The sequence below is a fragment of the Mustela erminea genome, chromosome 4, assembly GCF_009829155.1.
Source record: "Mustela erminea isolate mMusErm1 chromosome 4, mMusErm1.Pri, whole genome shotgun sequence".
Taxonomy (NCBI): domain Eukaryota; kingdom Metazoa; phylum Chordata; class Mammalia; order Carnivora; family Mustelidae; genus Mustela; species Mustela erminea.
The window spans coordinates 121,793,748-121,813,329 of record NC_045617.1 but is presented as its reverse complement, the minus strand read 5'-3'; the positions used below and the strand labels follow the sequence as shown (position 1 = coordinate 121,813,329).

Below are 19,582 nucleotides of genomic sequence, written 5' to 3'. Positions count from 1 at the left end.
CCCCGAGACGATGATTCACTGTGCTAAGACGCTTTCACCACCCAGTGTCAGATAACCATTAGATGATGATTAATGCAGGTTGTTCGGCCTCAAAATACATGCTCATGATGTGACTTATGTACAAAAACAAAGGAAGAGCCAGGAATTGTATGAAGGCGCTGCAGCTTGAGAACATGCCCTGGAGGGAAGATGCAGGGAGAGCCCGCCTTTACGGGCGTTAGCATTAATGGCAGTGACTGCATCAAAAGGTGATGTGATGTGATGTGAGTTTTCCCTCTATTTTTAAAATATTCCACAGTGTTGATGTTCATTTCCCCAGAATAATGTGGACTTAGAAAGAAACCTTGAACCCTAAAAATTAATAATCTGGTGGGGGTAGTGGAGAAGGGCCATGGGTTTCCACTGCCCTCCTTACTTCATGTGAACTTGGGATCCGCCATGACAGTAATAACACTGAACAGCAGATGAGAGTTAAGAGCTTTCCCTCAGGGTGGTAGCTGTTCTAATGTCTATTTTTTCATTCTCCCATCCTCCTCCTATCACACTCTTGCAAATGCATATAGAGAAAGGAGGCTGATCCCCCAGGAGTCAGAGGGGCCATATGCTCCTCTGTCTGGAGCATCTTCAGGAGAGGAGACAGAACCTCATGGATCCTCTTATGTGGTGTCATAGAGGCAGCAAGCCCCAGGCCTACAGAGAAGCACTCATGAGGGCACTGGGCTCTCCTGCGTGGTGCACAGAGGAACTCTGTTCTCACAGAACATCAGAATCTGGCTGACACTGAATACAGAGAGCCCAGAAATGGGCCAAACTCTATGGTCAACTAATGTTTGACAAAGCAGGAAAGAATGTCCAATGGAAAAAAATATGGTCTCTTCAACAAATGGTGTTGGGAAAACTGGACAGTCACATGCAGAAGAATGAAACGGGACCATTTCCTTACACCACACACAAAGATCAACTCAAAATGGATGAAAGACCTCAGTGTGAGACAGGAATCCATCGAAATCCTTGAGGAGAACACAGGCAGCAACCTCTGTGACCTCAGCCACAGCAACTTCTTGCTAAACATGTCTCCAGAGGCAAGGAAAACAAAAGCAAAATGAACTAGGATAAAAAGGATAAAAAGCTTCTGCACAGCAAAGGAAACAGTCAACAAAACCAAAGACAACAGACAAAATGGGAGAAGATATTTGCAACTGACATATCAGATAAAGGGCTAGTATCCAAAATCTATAAAGAACTTCTCAAACTCAACACCCAAAGAACAAATAAGCCAATCAAGAAATGGGCAAAAGACATGAACAGACATTTCTCTGAAGAAGACACCAGATGGCCAATAGACACGTGAAACAATGTTCAACATTACTAGGCATCAGGGAAATACAAATCAAAACCACAATGATTACCAACTCACACCAGTCAGAATGGCTAAAATTAACAAGTCAGGAAATGACAGGTGTTGGTGAGGATGTGGAAAAAGGGGAACCCTCCTACACTGTTAATGGGAATGCAAGCTGGTGCAGCCATTCTGGAAAACAGTAGGGAGGTTCCTCAAAAAGACAGAAATAGAGCTATCTTATGACCCAGCAGTTAAACTACTAGGCATTTTTCCAAAGGATACAAACATAGTGATTTGAAGGGGTACCTGCACCCCAATTTTTATAGCAGCAATGATCACAATACCCAATTATGGAAAAACCAGATGTTTATCCACAGATGAATGGAATATTAGTCAACCATCAAAAATGATGCCATTTGCAATGACATGGATGGAACTAGAGGGTATTGAGCTAAGCAAAATAGATCAATCAGAGAAAGACGATTATCATATTGTTTCACTCATATGTGGAATAAAAGAACAAAATAGATGAATGTAAGGGAAAGGAAGGAAAAATAAACAAAGATAAAAACAGAGAGGGAGAAAAATCATAAGAGATGTTGAATTCTAGGAAAGAAACTGAGAGTCACTGGAGGGGTGGTGGATGGCGGGATGGGCATTAAGGAGGGCACATGAGGTAATGCAACTGACAAGTCACTACATTATACCCTTGAAACTAATTAAAAAAAAAAAAAAGAATTGGGCTGACACTGACAGATAAGCCATCCTGACTGTCCTTTTAGAATTTAATTCACCTTGTGATTTTGTCCCCCTAATTTCTTAGGTACTAGAAATTATAACTTTTTCAGAATTAGAAATAAAATAAGTTGCAAGAGTGATGGGGGAAAAGATGGAAGAAGTATAAGGGAGAAGAAGATATTATATTTAAAATAAATATTTCCAGATTATAAGAGAAACTTTAGAGCAACACAGAATAGAATAAAACAAAAAAAGGGCTGGAACAGTCTATCCTGTCCTACAAACCATGCATCCTGTGAGATGGGTTTCTTTCCAGTTTTCTTGCCATGCATGTTATTTTCCAGTGGTTGTGATTAGCATCCTTACAAAATTTGGAGGCTCCTTTTTCAACATGATATTATCAAGCAATTGTCTAGTGTTAAACCATTTTGGTGATACCATAACAGCTCATCTTACAGATGTTCCCTAATTATTTAATCATCCCAGTGTGATTGGATGTTGTCCTGTTTCTTTCCTTCTTGTGTGTGTGGGTGCATGTGCGTGTGCGCATGCTTGGCCTGTGCCAGACACACTGTACTCTTAGAGGTGCCCAGCAGCTGACCATCAGAAGGAGGTCATGCTGATGTCTACAATGGGGCTCCAGGTTAGCATATGCTAAACTTCTAGATACAGGGCACAGCCCGGAGCCCTGGAGGAAAAGCATGAAATGAGAGACAAGGCCCGGAAACTTAGAGACTAGCAAAAGAACAGAATAGTCATCTAGGGCACCCATGAGAAAATGCAGTTCTCCCTGAAGACCCATGAGTCCTGCCCCTCCACTCACCGGTGACGCCCACGGTGGACATGGGGCCCTGGCGCTGCCCCCTGTGCAGGCCATACAGGTGCATCTTGTACCTGCGCCCTGGCTCCAGGCCCCCAACAGTGACCTCGTTCTCATCACCCCCGACACGCACCACCTGGGGCCGCCCGTCCCCGTCCTTGTACTGGACAGTGAAGGAATCGAAGTGGCCCTGGGGGACGGTCCAGGAGAGGCTCAGCGAGTCTGGGGAGGATCCTGTCACCGTCAGCTCCCCCAGGAGGGGCTCCTCGGGGGGCTCCGGGGCCTCCGTGCTGGGTTCTGTGGGGCTGGGCGTCTCCTCCACCTCGGGGAGCGCTGGGGTCTCTTCCCTTGCGGCTGAGGACAGACACAGAGCAGGTGAGGCAGGAGCCCCAGGAGATGGCCTCAGGTCTTGGGAGAAGGATGGAGAAGCTGCGACCATGGCCAGGGGCCCCCAAATTTAGCTCAGAGAAGGTCCCCCTTGGGGCTGGTTGGGTTCGCTCTGCCGACATCTCACAAACATGCCTGGGAGCCAGCAGGGTCAGCCGTGGGGACACTAGCCAGCCAGCAGCACAGCTCCCAGAGGCCCCTCTCTGCATGGGAGGACCCCTCTGTCCTCAGGGAGCCCCCGGGGGAGGGAGGACACAAAGAGCACCATGGCTCAGCCTCAAGCATGGGGCCTCCTGCACCCCACTCACCCATCACCTGAGAGAGGGAGATCCTCTCACTGGCCCTGCTCCGGGGCTTCCACCATCCACTCACCTGTCACCCCAATGGCAGAGACTGGGCCCACGCGCTGGCCACTGTGGAAGCCATACAGGTTCATCTTGTACTTGTGGTCTGGCTGCAGGCCTGACACGGTGACCCCCTCCTCATACCCCGGGACGCGCACCGCCTTGGGCTGCCCGTCCCCGTTCTTGTACTGCACCAGGAAGTGGTCAAACTGGCCCTCGGGGATGGTCCAGGAGAGATGCAGGGAGTCGGAGGTGGCGTTGGTCACAGCCAGCTCCCCCAGGCGGGGCTTGGTGGGAGGCTCGGGGGCCAAGGTAGGTAGGTCTGTGGAGGCTGGCATTTCGTGGTCCTTTCCTGGGGCTGGAGCAGGAGACGAAGAGAATGTGTGGACATGCCCTGTGGGCCTGCTTCCAGTGAAGGATACTTAGATTTCTCCCAGACACATCAAGACACATCAAGGTCCTGGAGCCTAGATTTCAGGCCCCACAGACCCAAACCTCAATCCCTGGTTTGAATGTTCAGTTACCAAGGGACAGAGCGTGCTCCTGGAGACATCATGATGGGAGGTTGGGACTGCCATGGTGCTGTACATGTGGAGTGGGCGCTGAGCCCTTAGGAGCCACAGAGCAAATCTGCACGGAGGGACAGGACCAAGGCTTCCTAACACTGCCAAGCACACCTGATGGGTCCCATCAGGAGTTACAGCTACTCAGGTTTGGAAATTCTACTTCGTGAGTACTTTTAATACCTCTTCTGGTTTAGAAGCCTTCTGAGTACTTTATAGAGGCAAATTTAGATTTCACAGTGGAGGCAAAAGAGAAGAGGCAGGAGGTCGTCTTTGTACCTGGGTGGTTTTGGACCCTGTATTTACTCTCTTGGTAATTTATGGTGCAGATGACTCATCACATCCCCAGGTTTCTCTCGGCTTTTCTGTTCTGCATAGGATTTCATTCTTCCTTAATCACCGATTACAAAATTGTCTTGTTTCCTATCTGTTCTGTTTGGAAACTGGGTCTTAAGCATCGAAGGGTAATAGCTCCAAGAGAACTTAATGGAAGCAACGGACGGCCCTGTTAGCAAGTAATGAAGGAAGGGACGGTGCCTTGCGGAATTGCATACGACTAGTACTAACCATCAGAGTAAGAGCATCCGTGGTGGCAGGATTCCTGCTCATTTGGCATAAATGGGGATCAGTCTGGGCTGGGAAACACAGACCATTGTACCCACTGAAATCAACAATTATGAGAATTCATCCTAAGAGTTTTCAGAAACGAATTTTCTTCCTCTTCTTTACAGATGAAGAAAGGTTGGAGCAACTCTCTTGGGGTCACACAGCTTGAACGGGCTAAGGCTAGGGTCAACCCCAGGTCTCTGAGTCTGTTATTTCCCTGGTACTCTGCCTCTTCAAGGACCAAAAAGTCTGTGTGTGGGGGCATCTGACTGGCTCAGTCAGTAGAACACATGGCTCTTGATCTCAGGGTTGTGAGTTCCAGCCCCATGTTGGGGGTAGAGATTAATTTAAAAACAAAAACAAAACAAAAAATAAAAAGCTTGCGTGTAAAGGATAAGTTGGCTGGGGCATCACCAAAGTCTTGGAGTAAAGACACAAGCAGAACCATCCTTAGGAAGTTGGGAGGTTCTAGTCTCAGGGACAGTGGGACAAAAACACCTGAATACTGACATGAAGGAGCAACTGAGTCCAGTGTCCAGGGCCCAGTGTCCTGCTGTGTACTCACCAGTTAAACCGACAGCAGAGACCGGGCCCACACGCTGGCCCCTGTGGAAGCCGTACAGGTTCATCTTGTACTTGTGGTCTGGCTGCAGGCCTGACACGGTGACCTGGTCCTCATTTCCTGGCACTCTCACCGCCTTGGGCTGCCCGTCCCCGTTCTTGTACTGGACTAGGAAGTGGTCAAATTGGCCCTCGGGGATGGTCCAGGAGAGGTGCAGGGAGTCAGGGGTGGCATCTGTCACGGTTAGCTCTCCCAAGTGTGGCTTCTGAAGGGTGCTGGTAGAGGGCTCCTCTTCGGGGTCTGGGAATAGATGCAAATAGAATATTTCCTATTGCTGGAAAAAGTACTTGAGGTCCTGGCTCTCCTGGATTCAGACCAGTAGGTGGGCCGGCTCTGTAGGCCTAACTTAAGATCCATTTCTGCTTTCATCAAAGTCTTTTTATGATCTCTTCATGGTCTGTCAAACTTACCAGGCAGCCTCCTACTCAGGGCCTTTGCACAGACTGTTCCTTTTGTGTGAATGTTCTGACCCTGGATGTCTGCATGGCTCAAGTACACACTTCCTTTAAGTCTTTGTTCAAATGTCACCTTTTAAGGGCCAATCATGACCACCCTATCTAAAATTCCAATTCTCCCAATTGGAGTGTTTCCCCCTTTTTTTGGACTCAATCCCAGCAACAAATTGGAAAACAACACTTATGAGACAACCAGGAAACTAACACTACCTACATACTTAATGTTTGATATTAACGTTCAATTTTAAAGGTATAATAATGGTGTTGCAACTATTTTTAAATACTTCTTCAAAATTTTTTCGGGAGAGAGAGAGTGCATGCATGAGTTGGGGAGGAGCAGAGAAGAAATCTTAGGCAGGCTCCACACCCAGCGCTCTGCAGTTGGTTAGGCTTCTGTTCCTGGATTTCAGCTCAGGTCATGATCTCAGGGTCATGAGATCCAGCCCCGCTCCAGATACAGAAGCTTCACCAACTGCACAACCCAGGCATCCCTTAAATAGTCCTTTAAAAAGGAGCAATACACTTAAATATGAAATCACGAAGTCTAGGATGAAATCTTGAGCATCTGGGACTTTTGCAACAGTATATCCATACAGCAGAATACTATTTGACTGTAAAGGGATGAAGTTCTGCTACACATTACATCATGGATGAACCCCCAAAATGAGCTTGATGAAAGAACCCTGACACAGAAGAACACGTTATTGTACAATACCATCTATCCGATATGTCTAGGAAAGGCAAATCTACAAATACAGTCCTAAAATTAGATAGTGTTAGAGCTCTACAGAGAAAGTTCTAAAATTAGTTAGTGCTGATGGTTGCATATTTAAAGTGGATGAATTTTATGGTATGTAAATTACTCTCAGTAAGCTGTTAGTTAAGAACACATTCCAGTGCGAGGGGGGCAGGAAGTGAGCAGGTGGGGATGAGTCAGGCCGGCCAGGAGTTAATATCAGGCTGCAGCAGAGCAACGGACCTCCGGGAGTTCACAATGCTGTTCTTCCTCTTTGTGTGTAAGCTTGAATCTTATATAATAAATATTTGTTGAATGGTTGAATAGTTCATGGCATTTGCCCCAACCACAGAAAAAGATCTTTCCAGAGTTTCCGGCAAAGCTGAAAGCCACATATGGGTCAGTGTATCGCTGCCTCAAGGCTTCCAGCCGAGGACTTCTCTGGCACACGCCTGGCACTCGGACGTCCTGACCCACTGCATGCCTGTCCTGTATGCTACTGGATGGAAGATGGGTTCAGTGCGGCTGAACCGCACTGAAACGTGGAGACCCTAAAGGCTCCACCAATGAGAACTTACCCAAAACAGTCTTGAAGGCCCTGCCTGCACTCACCAGTGATGCCCATGGTGGACACGGGGCCCTGGCGCTGCCCCTCGTGCAGGCCATACAGGTGCATCTTGTACCTGCGCCCCGGCTCCAGGCCCCTGACGGTGACCTCCTTCTCATCACCCCTGACACGCACCACCTGGGGCCGCCCGTCCCCGTCCTTGTACTGGACAGTGAAGGAGTCGAAGTGGCCCTGGGGGACGGTCCAGGAGAGGCTCAGCGAGTCTGGGGAGGATCCTGTCACTGTCAGCTCCCCCAAGAGGGGCTCCTCGGGGGGCTCCGGGGCCTCCGTGCTGGGTTCTGTGGGGCTGGGTGTCTCCTCCACCTCAGAGAGCGCTGGGGTCTCTTCCTCTGCAGCTGAGAAGGACAGACACAGAGCAGGTGAGGCAGAAGCCCGCCCCAGGAGAGGGCCTCAGGTCTTGAGAGAAGGGTGGAGAAGCTGCAACCATGGCCGGGGGGGGCCCCAAATTTAGCTCAGAGAAGTCCATCCTTGGCGCTGGGTGGGCTCGCTCTGCCAACATCTCACAAACATGCCTGGGAGCCTGGGCAGCCAGCAGCATAGCTCATGGAGGCTCCACTCTGCACGGGAGGAACCCTCTGTCCTCAGGGAGCCCCCAGGGAAGGAGGGAGGCACAAAGGGCCCCATGGCTCAGCCTCAAGTATGGGGGCCTCCTGTACCCAGTCACTTATCACCTGAGAGAGGGAGATCCTCACACTGGCCCTGCCCTGGGGCTTCCACCATCCACTCACCTGTCACCCCAATGGCAGAGACTGGGCCCACACGCTGGCCACCGTGGAAGCCATACAGGTTCATCTTGTACTTGTGGTCTGGCTGCAGGCCTGACACGGTGACCCCCTCCTCATACCCCGGGACACGCACCGCCTTGGGCTGCCCGTCCCCGTTCTTGTACTGCACCAGGAAGTGGTCAAACTGGCCCTCGGGGACGGTCCAGGAGAGGTGCAGGGAGTCGGAGGTGGCGTCGGTCACGGCCAGCTCCCCCAGGCGGGGCTTGGTGGGAGGCTCGGGAGCCACGGTGGATGAGGCTTCAGTGGTCACAGCTTCATTTTCTGGAAGTGGACAGAGACATACAGAGATGGGTGAGGACATGCAAGTCAGCACGGCAGTGGGTGTCTTACAAAATAAGATAATGAGGAGCAGAGTGTCACCTTCCCAGTCCATTAATGCCAGCCTGCTCGGCCGCTTACCCTCATCTTACCCCTACGCACACCCTGCCCCCTCTCCTGCTCTCTCTGGCACCCACCTCCCCATTATCTGTGCCCGGAGCCTCCCTCCACTGGGGTCCCCTTCCCATCTCACTCCCCTTGGTTCCTGTCTTTGCTCCCAAACAGCTCAGAACTCCCTTCCCCAACCAGAAACCTGGAGTCTTCCTGGCTCGGTTCCTGTCCACAGCGGCCATCACACTCAGAGTCCAACTAAGGTCGTCCTGGGTTCCCCACCTCTGCAGCCCCACCAGCCAGGCCTGGGTTCCACCCCAGCCCCATCGCCTCTCACCGGGGTCACCGTGTCCCTCCTGGGCTCCCTGACTCCCCCCAATCCATTCCTCACAGGGGCCTCCTAGGACGAGCCTTTCATAGCACATCTGACGGTGTCGGCCTTGGCTTCACCGTGCAACAGCCCCCTCTACCGCGGGACAGGCCCCTGAGCTGCTTCTGCTGCTCTACCCCCATCTCAAGACTCTCCCCCACTCAGAGGATCTCACACAGACCCTCTTGGCCCCTCTCATGGGCCATGATGTGCCTAGTCTCCAGGCCTTGCCACCAGCTGTGACGTAGCTCTGACTCCACCACTGTCACCAAGTGAACACCTGCTCGCCCTCTGGTGTCAGTTGTCTCGTGGACACCTGCGGGCGGACTGGCTTAGGCTTGCTGCCCAGTCTTGGCCTGGCCCCGGACCTTCCCGTCATAGGCATATGCCCCTTTGCCTGATTGCTGGTTCACGGCCTGTCTCCCCATGCCCAGGAGCCCCATTACGATAAGAACTTATCTCTCTGCCACGATCAGCTTCACCCCAGTGAACTCCCACAGTGCTTGGCTCAGGTCACTCAGTCTTGTTGGGCCATGGGAAGCAGAGGTCTGACAGCACCCAAACCATGAGGCCTGGACGTGTTTCGATCAGGACGCTACATCCAGAGCCCCCTCTGGCTTGTCCCCCAGCCTCCAGTGAACTACAGGGAGGCAGAGCCTCCAGGAGGAATCAGGGATGCCTGGACAGCTCTCTCCAACAGACTCTGGGAAAGCATCCCGTTCCTTTGTCCTGAGGAGCTTTGCTACTAAAGGTGTGGTTCTCGGACCAGCAGCACCAGCATCGCGTCATGGATGTAGAATCTCTGGCCACTGCCCCAGCCTGTGGCACCTGAACAGGCCCTTTACCGAGATCCCCAGGCCACATGATGTGCAAAAGAGACATCCTGCCTAGAGTATATGTTTTCATGCCCATGGTCCTGTAGGGTCGGCTTCCCTAGGGTCCCCGCCCATACTCACCAGTGATGCCCACGGTGGACACGGGGCCCTGGCGCTGCCCCCCATGCAGGCCGTACAGGTGCATCTTGTACCTGCGACCTGGCTCCAGGCTCCGGACGGTGACCTCGTTCTCATCACCCCTGACGCGCACCACCTGGGGCCGCCCATCCCCGTCCTTGTACTGGACAGTGAAGGAGTCGAAGTGGCCCTGGGGGACGGTCCAGGAGAGGCTCAGCGAGTCTGGGGAGGATCCTGTCACTGTCAGCTCCCCCAGGAGGGGCTCCTCGGGGGGCTCCGGGGCCTCCGTGCTGGGTTCTGTGGGGCTGGGCGTCTCCTCCACCTCGGGGAGCGCTGGGGTCTCTTCCTTTGCGGCTGAGAAGGACAGACACAGAGCAGGTGAGGCAGGAGCCCCAGGAGATGGCCTCAGGTCTTGCGAAAAGGATGGAGAAGCTGTGACCAGGGCCCCCAAATTTAGCTCAGAGAAGGCCACCCTTGGGGCTGGGTGGGTTCGCTCCGCCAACATCTCACAAACATGCCTGGGAGCCTGCAGGGTCAGCCGTTGGGACCCTGGCCAGCCAGCAGCATAGCCTCCAGAGGCTCCAGTCTGCACGGGAGGAAACCTCTGTCCTCAGGAAGCCCCCGGGGAAGGAGGAAGGCGCAAAAGGCCCCATGGCTCAGCCTCAAGCATGGGGCCTCCTGCACCCAGTCACCTATCACCTGAGAGAGGGAGATCCTCTCACTGGCCCTACTCCGGGGCTTCCACCATCAACTCACCTGTCACCCCAATGGCAGAGACTGGGCCCACACGCTGGCCACCGTGGAAGCCATACAGGTTCATCTTGTACTTGTGGTCTGGCTGCAGGCCTGACACGGTGACCCCCTCCTCATACCCCGGGACGCGCACCGCCTTGGGCTGCCCGTCCCCGTCCTTGTACTGCACCAGGAAGTGGTCAAACTGGCCCTCGGGGATGGTCCAGGAGAGGTGCAGGGAGTCGGAGGTGGCGTCGGTCACGGCCAGCTCCCCCAGGTGGGGCTTGGTGGGAGGTTCTGAAGGTTCATCCTCCTCTTCCCTTGGGGCTGAACAGATACATGAGAGAGAACAAGTTGGACCTGAGAGAGGGGCCAGGCGACCATGGGGACTTTTTCTCCTCTGGGCTCTCCCAGCCACTTGGAGGAAGGAGCTATAGTGGAGTTCTCCTTGGTTACCTGTTAGGGCCTCAATGTGGGCAGGACCCACGCGCTGCTGGCCACGGAAACCGTACAGGTTCACTAGGTATCTGTGCTCAGATTTCAGGCCAGAGAGGATGACATCATTCCGGTCACCATCTATCCTGACCACTTGGAGTTGCCCATCTTGGTCTGTGTAGTGGACCTCAAAGGAGTCATAATCGCCCTCAGTCTCGGTCCAGGAGAGATGCAAGGTGTCTGGTGTCGCTTCCTCCACAGTTACCTCCCCTAGGAGGGGCTCAGGCCCTGGAGGACTTGGGACCTCGGCTTCGATATCTTCTGTGGGGGCTGGTTCGGAGAGACAGGTAGAGATGGGTGACTGGTCTGTCTCCACAAGGCTCTCCAGTGAGAGGGAAGGAGGGGAGGAGGTGAAGGCTAGAGGTGAGTAGTAAAAAGGACCAACTATGGAACACGAGGATGAATTCCCAAAGCATTATGCTAAGTGTTAGAAACCAAGCACTGAGTATGTATTGTATGAGTCTGTTAAGTGAGAGGCTTACAAAGGTAAAAGTGTAAGGAGAGAAAGGAATTAGAGGCTGACAGAGGCTGGCATTGGGGGAACTGATGGCAAAGGGGCATGGGGAAATGGGTTCTGGGAACCAGAAACAGAAATCTTTTGTATCTCAATCGTGGTAATGGTTTCATGACTTACATATTTACCAAAAACTCATTGTTCATATAAAATTGTATGTGAATTATGCCTCAATAAGGCTATCCCTTCCCCTAAAAGAACGGAAATAAGCAGTTCAGAACCCCCCTGGCTCGGTCAGACCAGGAGAGCTGAAGCCGGAAGGCGGGGCAGCGACTTCCGGCCACAGCCTCACTCACCAGTCAAGGCGATGGTAGAGATGGGACCCACACGCTTGCCCTGGTGCAGCCCGTACAGCAGCAGCTTATACCTGCGGGCTGGGTCCAGGCCAGAGACGCTGACCTCCCTGAGGCTGCCCTCCACAGGGACCACCTGGGGCTGCCCGTCCCTGTCCTTGTACTGGACCACAAAGGAGTCAAAGTGGCCCTCAGGGACCATCCACGCGAGGCTCACAGAGTCTGGTGTCACGCTGGTCACCTGTAGCTCTTCCCCGAGATGGGGCTTTGGGGGGTGCCTTGTTCTACCATCGTCCACACCACTCCTGGGCTCTGAGAGGGAGACAGAGAGAAGGCGGCTGAGCTGTTTCTGGTAGTGGGTGATCTCAAAGGGCAGGGCTGAGAGGTCTAGGGGCAGGGCTTTGCCATAGCTGAGTCCTATAGGGCTAGTGTTATGGGACTGTGTGAGGAGAGTAAGTGCTGTGATGGACGCCAGCACAAGTGACCACCCTCTTCCCTGGCCCGGCCGGGTACAGCTGCCATCCCCAGGGGAGCTCCAGGAGAAGAGGTTGGCCCTGCAGGGATGCCCTCACCTGTGGTGCCTTCAGCAGTGAGGGGACCATGGCGCTTCTTGCCCAGGAGCCCATAAAGGAGGAATCTGTACTTGCGACCAGGGTCCAGAGGGGTGACGGTGACCGAGCGCTCGTGGCCTTCCACGGGCACCATGTGGGGCCCATCTCTGTCCTTGAACTGGACCACAAAGGAGTCAAAATGGCCCTCGGGCACAGTCCAGGAGAGGTGTAATGAGTCCAGGGTGGGATCTGTCACCCACAGCTCCCCCAGGCGGGGGTGGGCCTTGAGGCTGACGTCACCTTGGGCAGCTGATGGAGAGGAAAGATTCTTGTGTTTATTTTTTTCCAGAATGACTCTTTGACTGCTTCCCACTAGAGTTGGAAAAACCCAGGGCTGCCCAAATGATCAGTGCTTCCCAAAATATTTCCATCACTCTCCCATCTCTGCCACCATCCCCAACTGGCCCATGCCTCCCTCCACTTAGCCAACGGGACATCTCTGGGGAAAAAAGAATCGCTAGCTTCCTGCTTATCTTATTCCTCCTGCCGTCCAGTCTTCCCACTTCTTAGAGACTATGCTCCTATCAGGATACAGCTTGATTTACTTATTTCCTTTTACCAAGGAGCCTACTCATTGTGATTTGCCTGGCCCCTGGGGAAATCTGAGGTCCTAAGAACATCGGAGGGGGGACAGGATCCCTGACAAGTATACACAGCAGATGAGAAAGGAGGATGTTATGTTGGAGGTGGCCCTCTTAGGGCCTGGTGGAGGAGTAGGGACTGTCTACTTGGTGTGGGGAGGGGGGAGAAGGAGGGGAGCTCACATGGAGAAAGGATCTGGTGTCTGCCCCGAAGCCATCCTGAGGCCTGAGAAGGAGCTGGCCTGCTGCCTTCTTGGCCAGTGAGGACGCTGACAGCATTGTTATTGCTAGAGTTTTCTGGCATCAGGGAGCCCCCAGGGGCAGGGGAGGGCCTGGACTGAAACCCAGGAAAGGGGCACAGCTGGGCTGGGCCCGAATGGGCCTGGCTGGGCCTCCAGCCCTGGGCTCCTCTGCTTCCCAGTTTTTGAGGCCCTGGGAAGAGGGCACAGGAGGAAAAGGGCCCTCTAGGGAAGGCAAAGAGGGGACCCGATGGGCCTGAGCCAGTAGGATAAGAAAGAGGGTGATGGCAAAACTCTCAGGAGGTGAGGGCTGCACAAGGCTGAGGGCTGCAAGGCCCAGCAGGTGGAAAGGGCTCCTGACTCCCTTGGGCCTCCCCCAGCACTCCCAGTCTCCCATGTCCCACCTTCCAGGAAGGGTCCTAAGGGACTTCCCCCATTCAACAGCAGTGAAAATTATGAGAAGAGAGAAAAAGTCAGTGAAGCACAGACCCAGGACCTGGCCCTGTTTTCCCTGGTTCTCATTTGCCCTGAACCGGGGTCGGCAGTATGGCTTTTTTTTTTTTTTTAAGATTTTATTTATTTATTTGACAGACAGAGATGACAAGTAGGCAGAGAGGCAGGCAGAGAGAGAGAGAGGAAGGGAAGCAGGCTCCCCTGGGATCATGACCTGAGCAGAAGGCAGAGGCTTAACCACTGAGCCACCCAGGCGCCCCGGCAGTATGGCTTTTTAAACAAAACAGAAGAGGTGGACACAGGGAAGACAAGCAGAAGGAGAGAGACTAGGCACTGTGAAGAGGGTGGGCAGACTGCTGGGGGATTGGGGGCCTCTCACCTGTTTTTGCCTCTACAGAGACTGGGCTGTGTCTCTTGCCATCCTGAAGCCCATAGAGCAGGAACTTGTACTTCCGGCCGGGCTCCAGGCCGGGGACGGTGACCTCACGCTGGTCTGCGGCCACAGGCACCACATGGGGCTGCCCATCCCTGTCCTTGTACTGGACCATGAAGGAGTCGAATTCACCGTTGGGGACCGTCCAAGAGAGGGTCACGGAGTCTGGGGTCATGTCTAACACTGTCAGCTCCCCCAGCTGTGGCTCCTGGGGGGACTCTGTGGCTGGGGCTGTGGGGAGGGGAGCTAGAATCCAGAAAAACACATAACGTGGCTGAGACCTTGGGCAGGAGAATGCCTGTCCCCAACCCTGAAGGGCTCCTGGGCTCCCAGGGCCTAAAGGGTCCTTGAGCTAGATGAGACACAGTCACATCGATATTTTCCCTGACCTCTCACTGAAATGTAGCACTTCCTCTGGTGCTCACTGTGGTGTCAGCATACCTAGGACTGTGTTCATATCATCTTAGAATAACTGTGCAGACTTCAAAGTACTGTTTAAACTCTTCCCTCCTTTGAAATGTGGGTAGGTTATGACACATGCCCCAAGACTTATTATTTAATGAACTGATAAAGAGTTCCTGTATTACTAAGTCATAAATTTGAATTTAAAATATTTTGATAATTGAACACCAATATAACTGGTTTCCTCTCTAACCTTATGCATTTATGGTATAGATTTTTTTTTTTTTTTTTTTTTTTTTTTAAAGATTTTATTTATTTATTTGACAGAGAGAAATCACAAGTAGTCAGAGAGGCAGGCAGAGAGAGAGAGAGGGAAGCAGGCTCCCCGCTGAGCAGAGAGCCCGATGTGGGACTCGATCCCAGGACCCTGAGATCATGACCTGAGCCGAAGGCAGTGGCTTAACCCACTGAGCCACCCAGGCGCCCCTATGGTATAGATTTTTTAAAAAAAGATTTTCTTTATTTATTTGGGAGAGACAGACACAGCAAGAGAGGGAACACAAGCAGGGGGAGTGGGAGAGGGAGAAGCAGGCTTCCCACTGAGGAGAGAGGCCAATGCGGAACTACATCCCAGGACCCTGGGATCATGACCTGAGCTGAAGGCAGACGCTTAATGACTGAGCCACCCAGGCACCCCTATGTTATAGAATTTAAAGCCCTGCTTTGAGAGGGGTCCATGGGTTTCATCAGACACCGTGGTAGAAAAATGGCAGCACCCTGTCCCCAGGGACCCAACAGCAAGGGCCACTTCCAGGAGAAAGGAAGGCTATAGCACTTGGGGCACTAAGGGCTTCTGAGAAGAGAAGCCCAACAGAAAAAGAACATCAGGGGAAGTTGTTGGCTGTGGCCAAGTCACAGCAGGGTTTTGAGAGAAAGGAAGGGAACAGCTGTGGACAATTAGGGAAGACAGACAGAGTCAGATTTAGGTCAGATGGAAGCAAGACATTCTTGCCTGAGGGAGAAGGCAAAATGGAGAGGGACTGGAGAACAGGAAGGTTCTAGCCTAGGGAAGAGGCCAAGGAGTCAAGGAACAGACTACTGTGCCTGTGACCTCAGGAAGGACCTATGGAGGCCTGCAAGGCAGAACCTGAGAGAGGGTTTGTGGGATGGGGGATTCTGGGTAGCCAGGGATGCGAGCTGCCTCACCCCTGCTCACTCACCGGTCACAGCTACTACAGAGAGGGGGCCCATGTGCTGCCCATCATGTAGCCCATAGACGTTCATCCTGTACTTGCGTGCAGGCTCCAGGCCAGGGATGGTGACCTTGCGCTGGTCTGCGGTCACAGGCACCACCTGGGGCTGCCCATCCCTGCCCTTGTACTGGACCACAAAGGAGTCAAACTGGCCCTCGGGGACTGTCCATGCAAGGCCCACGGAGCTGGGGGTCACATCGGTCACTGTCAGCTCCCCCAGGCGTGGCTCCAGGGGTGGCTCTGTGGCTGGGGTCTCTTCTGGGTGTGGAGCTGAGACAGAGACAGTGGAAGGCTGTTAGGAAAAGCTCCTCTCTCCCTTGTTAGTAATTTTGTCTGTTTTTGTGGCATCCACGAGCTTGTCCTGATGTAGAACTACACTGATTGGCGACATCTGTCTGGCCACAAGCCCTCACTAAGTTCCCGCCAGGACCTGAAGTTGTGCTGGGGTTGGGGAGGGGTGTAGGTCACTGGCTCCAAGTCCCCTACCCCAGGACCTGCAGACTCGCATCTTCCTTGGGTGCCTGGTCTGTGTCTCAAACTCATGAAGTCCAAAAGCAAGCTCATGGACTGCCCCCCCCCACCTGCTTGGTCATGACCTCCCTACCCCAGCAAAGCCACCACTTCATCCTGGGTGTTGTCCCCGAGTCCCCCCATACTCTAAACCTAGCCGGCGAGGAAGGTCTGTTGGCAGGACCTTCAGAAGCCAATCCCCCTTGCTAACTCCACTCCACTGCTACCATCTCCAAGCACCACTAGTCCCACTGGGTTACATGGGTCTCCTAAATCCTCTCCCTCCTCCACCCTCCCCCTGCCTCTGATCCCTGTTGACCCATTAGTCAGAGCCTGTTCCCACAATGACTTCCATCTCACTCAGGGCAAAAACCAAGTCCTTACAATGATCTCTGAGGTCCCACGATCACCTCTCACATAGCTGCTCTCCATTCCAGACCTTTCTGGCTTATCCACAGAGGGTCGGGGCACTTTCTTCTGCCCGGGATATTCTTCCCAAAAGTGCACGTGCCTTGTCCTGTCCCTCCCTCTGCTCTAACCGCAGGGAAGCCCTTTCCCACCTCCTTCCCACCCATTCACCATCTCACCTGCTGGACTTTTCTCCAGGGCTCATCACTGTCACAGACGGTACCACAGACAGATATGGGCAGTCTGGAGTTTGTTTCCCTCTACTAGAACATGAGCTCCCAGCGGGGGTGCTTTGCCTTGCTTACTGCTGTGTCCCTGTTGCCCAGCACATAGTGGGTGCTCCACAAACATTTGTTAAACTCATGAGTGGTCTGCATGACTTGGCTGGGAAAGGCCCCGCTCGGGACCCAGTGGGCCCCACCGTGCAAGAATCAGCTAAGTCTGGGGGGCACTCCTTAATAGTGACCAAACATGGAAGGTGGTCCCCAGAAGTAAGACAGTGGAGGAGGTGGCGGGGGCGGATGGCTTCCAAGAGCTGCTTTCTCTGGCTTCTGTGGGAGGATGAACTCAGGCTCCAAGCAGAGGAAAACCTGTTTGGGAGGCCTCAGAAAGACAACTGAGTCTACATGGGGAGGGCAGGGATGAAGGCAGCTGAAGGCCACTAGGAGTGGCCGCCATGTTAGCAAGCATCTAACATCTAACATCTAACACTAGGGACCAGGTAGCAGGCCTGGCAGTGTTTCATGTTCCTTGCAGCTCTGATCCCTCCTGTCCCATCCACTTCTGGCTCACTTCTGCCATGTCTGTACGTCTTCCCATGAGGAAGAGAAATGGTCTATCACCATCAAACGAGCCTGACTGTTGTGGCTTGTCTTAACTGGAAAAAGGTGGAACTACCACTACCCACGAACATGGTGCTCCCCAGGCTGCACTGGACATCTTTTTCTTATTAGAAATGTTTCTAACTGGCCTCTCATCCTGGCAGTGGTAGAGCACTTGCCATGGGCCGGGCACAGCCCCCTGGACAGCTCAGCAGGCTCTAGCAACCCATCACCTTCCTGCTCTGACAATGAACGTCATGCTCCATCACGAAGCTGAGAACCAGGGGAGCCATAAACAGAACTCAGTCTGTCAAATATCTGATCTCCATTTTCCAGGGCCAGGGCCTCACAGAGCACAGTGTAGCCACCTGGGAAAGGCTGCAGACAGAGGGGCACCTGAAAAGAATCCTTGGCAGCATATCTGGGCTTGGCATGAGCCTCCCACCCTGCTTCTTTGGGCCCACAGGACAGTAACTCAGGGTGGCTTTCCCTTCTCCTTATTCTCAGAGCTACTTGAAGAATGAAAAGAAATGAGTAGAAGGTTCTGGAAATTAAACCAGCCAAGTCACTGTGAGGTTGGGCTTTGTGGAAGTACAAGAACCATGTTCTGAAAACCCATTTCTCTGCTTTTAAGTTTTTAATCTTTCCCCTTATAGTAAAAGATGTTTTTGAAAAAGGGTGTCTTTGAGCAAAGGGAAAAGAGACTGACACTCCTTGCTATAGCCAAGCTGGGCAGGTCAGCAAGAGAGTCCCAAGTCCCAGAGGCCTGCCACGGTTCTGGCCCCTGGTGCTGAAACTCTGGAGAGAAGATCCTGGGCTGGGTCCTTTGTGGTGCTCGAGAGGAGATGGAAGGGATGTCCCTTTTTGCTATAAAGTCACTCACTGGATGATCCGTAAAGAAACTTTCCAGCTGCACTGACAAACAGACTAATGTCTCATGCTCATCTGATTAGCTAAGCTGCGGAACGAGCCACAGGGGGCAGAGCAGACCCAGACCAAGGTCAATTATAATCCTCCTTATAGCTACACCAACAGCATGTGTGTTCTGCACCTGATCCTTTCTTAGTGCTTCCTGTCTGTTAACTCATTTAAGCCCCACTACAGTTCTGCAGGATGCCTGTTACTATCCTCTTTTTGCACCTGAGGAAACAGAGGCATAGAAAGTTTAAAATTGTTCAAGGTCACAAAGCTGGCTATAGCCTGGTCCCCAGTGAACTGCTCTGTCTGGGTGTCCCCCAAGCAATGGGGGGTGGTCATGCTACCACTGCAGCAAGGGAGAGCCATGGCCTTGGGGAAGCTGGGGGCCACTGAGGGGAGGAGAAGGAGGCAGGCTCCTTCCACACTCACCGGTGATGCCCACGGTGGACACTGGGCCCTGGCGCTGCCCCTCGTGCAGGCCATACAGGTGCATCTTGTACCTGTGCCCCGGCTCCAGGCCCCCGATGGTGACCTCGTTCGCATCACCCCTGACACGCACCACCTGGGGCCGCCCGTCCCCGTCCTTGTACTGGACAGTGAAGGAGTCGAAGTGGCCCTGGGGGACGGTCCAGGAGAGGCTCAGCGAGTCTGGAGAGGATCCTGTCACTGTCAGCTCCCCCAGGAGGGGCTCCTCGATGGGCTCCGGGGCCTCCGTGCTGGGTTCTGTGGGGCTAGGCGTCTCTTCCACAAGGTCCTGGGGGGCTGAGAGAATACATAGGGGATACAGGCTTGCAGTGTGACTTGCTTTGTTAGTTGATTATGACAATAAAGTACATTCAGCAAAGTCCTCAAGCTGTAGTCTTTGGGGTTCGGTAGCCTTTGTATTAGCCATTCAGTAACTCAGGATGCTGGGACAGGCCCCTGGCCCCTGTCAGTACTGCTGGAAGGATTATATTGCTGGCTTCTGTTAGGTTGGGCTCACGTCTGAGAAAGGAGCTGAGATGGGAACAGAGGAAATCCTGAGGAATTTTCTACTGCATCCATAGACAGTGCTGACCTCTGGCAATCAAGGGGGCCATAAGGCCTCTTCCCATCTGCCTTCCTCCCTTTTGGCTCCAGCACCCCCACAGGGTTTTTCAGCAGCCCCACTCCACTTAACAGGACACCAGACAGAATGTGCCCTGGCTAAGTCCTCCTCAGG

The 19,582-nt window shown here is 53.1% G+C and overlaps 1 protein-coding gene across 11 annotated transcripts in view; it reads right to left on the bottom strand.

Annotated features, from left to right (window-relative positions):
• TNXB (tenascin XB) overlaps window positions 1-19,582 on the bottom strand; it is a 56,333-nt gene that overhangs the window by 10,968 nt on the left and 25,783 nt on the right. For 3 of the 11 annotated variants that reach the window (XM_032340784.1, XM_032340785.1, XM_032340789.1), the window contains 13 exons: window positions 18,811-19,143; window positions 15,692-15,994; window positions 14,016-14,315; window positions 12,325-12,612; window positions 11,756-12,064; window positions 10,907-11,215; window positions 10,475-10,777; window positions 9,722-10,072; window positions 7,970-8,287; window positions 7,226-7,576; window positions 5,366-5,662; window positions 3,660-3,989; window positions 2,904-3,254 (listed from right to left, as the gene is read on the bottom strand). In XM_032340784.1, coding sequence (XP_032196675.1) covers window positions 2,904-3,254; window positions 3,660-3,989; window positions 5,366-5,662; window positions 7,226-7,576; window positions 7,970-8,287; window positions 9,722-10,072; window positions 10,475-10,777; window positions 10,907-11,215; window positions 11,756-12,064; window positions 12,325-12,612; window positions 14,016-14,315; window positions 15,692-15,994; window positions 18,811-19,143 — 4,143 coding nt within the window. The remainder of the gene's footprint in view (window positions 1-2,903; window positions 3,255-3,659; window positions 3,990-5,365; window positions 5,663-7,225; window positions 7,577-7,969; window positions 8,288-9,721; window positions 10,073-10,474; window positions 10,778-10,906; window positions 11,216-11,755; window positions 12,065-12,324; window positions 12,613-14,015; window positions 14,316-15,691; window positions 15,995-18,810; window positions 19,144-19,582) is intronic. The other 8 variants (XM_032340786.1, XM_032340788.1, XM_032340787.1 and 5 more) reach the window with 8 other exon arrangements.